At 47.4% G+C, this 6,014-nt stretch overlaps 1 protein-coding gene across 1 annotated transcript in view; it reads right to left on the bottom strand.

Moving 5' to 3' along the window:
* Positions 1-354, bottom strand: part of ZNF282 (zinc finger protein 282) — a 28,007-nt gene extending 27,653 nt beyond the window's left edge. The window contains exon 1 of the mRNA XM_046668989.1: positions 82-354. Within this exon, the coding sequence (XP_046524945.1) occupies positions 82-246 (165 nt within the window). The 5' untranslated portion in view covers positions 247-354. The remainder of the gene's footprint in view (positions 1-81) is intronic.
* Between the last annotated feature and the right edge of the window lie 5,660 nt (positions 355-6,014).

The raw sequence follows: 6,014 nt of genomic DNA, 5'->3' as shown, positions 1-6,014 counted from the left end.
CCCGCGCCGGTGCCCGCAGCCCGCGCCCCGCCCCCACGGCCCGGCGGCGCGGCCATGGCGCTGGGCGGGGGCTGCACCCACCTGCATGGGCGGCATTCCCTCGGCCATTTCCCCGCGCAGCGCCGGCTCCTGGTGGCAGACCTCCTCCGGGGGCAGAGCCTGGGCCCAGCTCCAGCTCCCGCTGTCCAGCCCCAGGCCCTGGATGCCCAGCTGCTGAGGCTGCGGCCGTGTTGACACAAACTGCATCCTGGGAGTGCTGTTCCCCGCTCGGGCCGGCCAGGGAGAGGAAGAACGTTTTCCAGGCGCCTTCCCCCTCGCCGGGGCCGGACAGCTCCATCTACAGCCCGTAGGAGCAAACAGTCCCCTTTGGCGGCGCTCCCCGCCCCTCCGCCGCCAGCACGCCAGCCAATGGCTTCCGAGCTCCTGCCCTCCTGCGGGGACTGCCGGGGCCGCTCCGGGGCCTCCAAAGTGGCCCTGGGCGGATATGCTCGTTAGAGCCCCTCAGTCTGGGATGGCCTGCCCTGAAGTCCCAAACAATGCAGGGGGCTGAACCGTGGGCTTGATTTCTGTTAATGCTGCAAATACATATTGGGCATCCCAAGGGAAAATGGTGCCTGACCATTGAAAATTTTGCAAGAGTAATTGTGTCTCCAGATTCTTCTGGCCGGTCCCCTTCCCTCACTCCTTTGCGGGCTTGACCTCCCCACTCTTCCTCTTCCCAAGCCAAATTTACCTGGATCGGTTCCAGGCCTTTGCACTGGTCTGGATGATAAAGAAGTGATCTGGGCTAATGTGTCACAAGAGGACCAAACTCTCCCTCCCAGATAAGGTGCGCTGCGTTTTAAGAGCAGCCTCTTCCAAAATCTTTAAATACAGGTCAACATCACTTTCAAGCTTAGGGCCAAGGCAGAGGAGGCACCAGGGAGAGGCCAGGGTAGGCTGATGGAGAGGATGGGGAGGGGGAGGGTCATGCATTCATTCCAGGAGTGTCTACTGAGTACCTGCTGTGTGCAGGCGCTGCTCAGGCAGAGGGTGGGCTTTGCAGGTGGATACACCTGAGTTTAAATTCCAAACTCCCCACTCACTAGCTGTGACTGTGAGCGATTTATTTAACTTCTCTGAGCTTCAGTAGGTCTCTTCTGATGCCTGTTCCACAGCTGTAAAATCAAATGAGATGAGAACAGTGAGAACACTACATAGTAGGCGCTCAACAAGGGTAGTTACCCCCAAAAGGCAAGTCCTTGTAATAATCCTCAGAATAGTGTCTACTCTGTCTTCCTAAATGACTAGGCCCTGCCTTGTTACGACAGAGACCTCCAAGGCTTATCGCCCTGTGCAGAGGCAGACCAGCCACAGAACGACCCTAGAGTGGTACCCTTGTGTTCCAATGCACCTAATAATAAAGGGCCTTATTGGCCCGAGTGAGACATGCGCTTAGAGTGCCATATGCAGGACAATTACCACACACCTTCTCCGTTAGGCACCCTTCCAGGACACAGAATGAGTATCTCATGGACTTAGAACCATCCTCAGGGAGCTTACAGGCTAGTGAAGATTATGTTCCCAGAAGTCAGGGCTCTCCTTCCCTCTGTCCCCTGGCCAAGGGCTGCCCTCATGATTGTAAATATCATGTCCACATTATTAGGGGGACCAGGCAAGTGGAGCTGGACATATCCAGGTAAATTCATCTTCACCAGCAAGACATCTCAGAGCACACTTTCTGACCCACAGATCATTAACCATCTTCCCTCTTTCCTGGAGATGGAAAAGAGAGGCTAGTTTAGTCCCAAGGGTTTAAGCTATATTTTCAGTATAAAGCAGTTAAAATTAATTCCCTTCCTAAACATTACACTATTTATAATAACTACTTCTCTTTTTACATAATAGGACACCACTGCTGTACATCCACTTCAGGTTTCTCTTTCACAGAGGGCAGATTTTCACATGGCCAGCCACACTTTCACCCCTTGCAGCTAGAGAATGGCTCCCCAGGGCCAGAGGTTCAGCTCACTGTCATATGAGCAAAGCTACTCAACTCAAACAGAATATAAGTGCACAGGCTTCATTGTACTAGCATTTTTTATAACCACCAAGCCTAGCAACCACAGGACACAGAAACCGGTAGAGGATACAGCAGGAGGGTGTGAATGGGGGGATTAGAGGCACTTCCCAGCAGGAAAACAAGAAGGGCCATGAGGATGGGGCTGCTGTAGCAGCACAGGCCATGGACCCTCTTGTGGGTACTCCAGAGACCAGTGGGCTGATGGGGCTGAGACATATGCTAGGGTGGGAGAGATCCTGTACCTGGAAGAGGCGTCTGGTCATTAGACTTGTTTCTATGAACCACTGGGTAACTATGAGGCAATTATCTACCTTACTGTGGAGCAGAATGAGCAACTGGATAAAGTGGAGTATAAAAGTCAAGTATCATCACTGATAAACTTTCTGGTAAGGGAATGACCCAGGCTGTCCCCTCAGTCTCTCAGGCGGGAGTTGACTGATTTTCATCTCCTCACCTAGGAATTCTATAGCTACTGCTCTGGACAGGGTATTTGAAGTGATAGATGCCAAACTAAAGGCTGTAGGAGAGGCCAAAGGAGAGGGAATTCATAAACACCACAACACTTATGTGTTATGATGGTTAATTTTAAGCACCTATTTGACTAAGCCAAAGGATGCCCAGAAAGCTGGTAAAACATTATTTCTGGGTGTGTCTGTGAGGGTGTTTCCAGAAGAAATTAGCATTTCAATCAATAGACTGAGTAAAGAAGATTGCCCTCACCAACATGGACAGGCATCATCCAATGCGTTGAGGGCCTGGATAGAACAAAAAGGCAGGGGAAGGATGAATTTGCTCTTTCTTTGAGCTGCTCCTGGCCTGTGGACATAGGTGCTTCTGGTTCTTGGGCCTTTGGACTCAGAATGAATTGCACCACTGGTTTTCCAGCTTGCAGATGGCAGATCATGGGACTTCTTGGCCTCCATACTTGCATGAGTGAACTCCTACTATGAATCTCCTCTTATATATCCCCATATGTCCTGATGGTTCTGTTTCTCTGGAGAACCCTAATCCACATATCTCTCATTTCCTAAGAACCCCTGGTGCTCCCTGTGCGCTCCAGTTCCTTTCAACAACTACAAGCTTTATTTGAGGAAGAAAACCTCTGGACTTACTCTGAGCTACGTGACGAGGGTAAGCAGATTTGCACTTCTATCTGGGTGCCTCCCCATGCCTAATTTAACAAGCAGACTTAAGAACCACAATGTTATTGATGAGAGAGGGAAAAGAGGGCAGCCTCAGATCCTCAAGCCCTCCTCACCCACCGGCATGTCCATGGTTACAACTTCCTGTCTTCACTTTAGGACACTGTCCCTAGATAGGCCAACCTCCAAGAAAGGGTAACTCCTTAGGTTTCAAAGTCACTGACATCCTGGGTGTGACTAAAAATCAGAGGCAGGGCTTTATGAAAAGGTGGGGGCTGGGGATAAGGTGATAAAGTGCCAAGACTACTTAGAAAAGGCAAAAAGTGTTAATGTGGGGATCCTAGTCAAATATTTTGTATTATACAGTTTTAAGGTCAATTTGCTCTTGCTAATGAGTTTTCAACATCCTTGCCTTTTTCAGATCCACCTTTTGCCAACATTTTTATTCAAAGTTAAATGCCAAAACACATATATGCATTTTCCTTCTCCCTCTCTCTCACTAACTTCTGCAAATTTCTGCATTAAACCTATGTAAGTTTGGAGAAAATTCTACCTTTTCCCTCGAGTTTACTCTGTCTACCTCTAATAGGCATTTCCTCACCTTCTTTGTAAGTCTTCACAGCAGATGAGTAAAGTTCACTGGCTCCTCTTTAGTTCTTAATGACTCTATGGTACTTTCGTCAGTCTTAATAAACATGTAATTGCTTGGGTGACTAGATGAGTAAGCTACCCAACAGTTCTAATGCAACAGGCACCTAGGGCTTAGAAACCCTTTATGCAGAAGACATGTTTTAGGTTAGTAATAATTGCAGTATGTTCTCTTGAATCTTCTCAATGGGCAACCCTTCAAGTGTGGATTTAACTGCTAAAACTGGTCAAAATTCATTCAAAATAAAGTCTAGTGCTCATGTTTTTCTAAATGCAACAAATAAGGTATTAAAGTCATTTATTATTGCTAAATACAAGCTGGTAATGACGCCACCAAGGTCCCTTTGTGTTCTTCAGCAAACTGCTTTTTTTTGTTAAGGATTGGCACCTGGGCTAACAACTGTTGCCAATCTTCTTTTTTTTTTTTTGCTTTATCTCCCCAAAACCCCCCTGTACACAGTTGTATATCTTAGTTGCAGGTCCTTCTAGTTGTGGGATGTGGGACGCCACCTCAACGTGGCCTGACGAGCGGCGCCATGTCCGCACCCAGGACCCGAACCCTGGGCCGCCGCAGCGGAGCACGTGAACCTAACCACTCGGCCACGGAGTCGGCCCCAGCAGGCTCACCCAGACAGAGGTTCCATGGTCCACGGCGCAGGCACTGGTACTGTTCCCATCTGTGCTCATCCCGAATCCTGCTGTGTTTTATATCCTGGGTCTCTGGACAGAGCCCGCAGCTGGCACAGCTGAAGTGAATGCTACTTTCCCTGCCTCCAGAGCCCTGACTTAACCACCGAGGTCAGTCAGAACTTTTCAACAACTGTTCCCATCTCTTCATTTCCTCCTGGGTCCTGCCTCAGGAATCAAATTGTGACTTCCCATTGTGGATTCAAAGACCCTTTCTTAATCTCCAGTCTACAGCTCCCTGCTCCATTAAAGCAGGCTAACTGGTGATTTCCAGTCCAATAATTCACTTTCTCTTTCCATGATCTTCTAAACTTCCAGGCACATTAGAATCACTTGGGGGAACTTTAAAAAAACATCCAGGCCCCATCCCAGATGAATTAAATCATGCCAGGACAGGCCCTGGCATAAATTTGTTTAATTTTATTTTTCCTTTTTCTCCCCAAAGCCCCTCAGTACATAGTTGTATATAATTTTAGTTGTGGGTCCTTCTAGTTGTGGCATGTGGGATGCCACCTCAGTGTGGCTTGATGAGTGGTGTCATGTCTGTGCTGCACCAAGGATCTGAACCACCGAAACCCTGGGCCGCCAAAGTGGAGTGCACGAACTTTACTACTTGGCCACGGGGCCGGCCCCTTTTATTTTTTTAAGATTTTATGGCATAAACATTTTTTAAGCTCAGTGGGTTATTCTAATGTTCGGTCAAGAAGAAACCAGTGTCGCAGAGACTCCCTTCTGTTCCTCATATCCTCCTTTCAACCCCACAAGATCACCCTGGGGAAATGAACATCATAAATTGCTACTTATTGGCTAATAATAAAAAGATTGATTTAATTGTTCTGGTTCATTGTTTTTCTCCTGTTTACTCATTGAGATTGGCTTGTAGATATTGTTTTTCTTATACAATGTTTTTAAACCATAGACTCAGAGCCAAGAACTGACTTGATGTACATAGCTTTAAGTACATCCTTAATTTTGAATTCTGCTTATTTAACCCAACCTTTCTAGTAATGTGTCTGCCTTCCTAATTTGTTATAATTCCTCATATACATAAAACTGGTTATCTGGCAGAAGTTGCTGGTAGAAGTCAACACATTATGTAAGTTAACCTGAGACTTTCTGCATCAAACTTTGTTTTCAATCTCTGCTCACTTACACTTCTGTTCTCCCACTCCTCCCCAAATTGCAATCCCAGGCTAGCTTCTCCCCAGCACAGGCAAGCAAACTGGAGGTGAAGAAATGACCACTGCCCAGTCTTGAATGAAGAGAAACACCAACAACATCCAGGAAGTTGTTTAACTGGCCAACAAGTAATTCTCCTGCACCTACTTTATCAACACTTTCTTCTTAGGCCTACAATGTCTCAAAGCACTTCTTAAGACCTTGCCTCATTTGAGTCTCACTAGACCTACATAAACTTGGTAACGTGTATTATCTTCACACTACAAGAAAACCAAAGCAAGATTAAAACTCTGGCC

The sequence above is a fragment of the Equus quagga genome, chromosome 8, assembly GCF_021613505.1.
Source record: "Equus quagga isolate Etosha38 chromosome 8, UCLA_HA_Equagga_1.0, whole genome shotgun sequence".
Lineage (NCBI taxonomy): Eukaryota > Metazoa > Chordata > Mammalia > Perissodactyla > Equidae > Equus > Equus quagga.
This window is presented reverse-complemented; position numbering and strand designations above follow the sequence as displayed.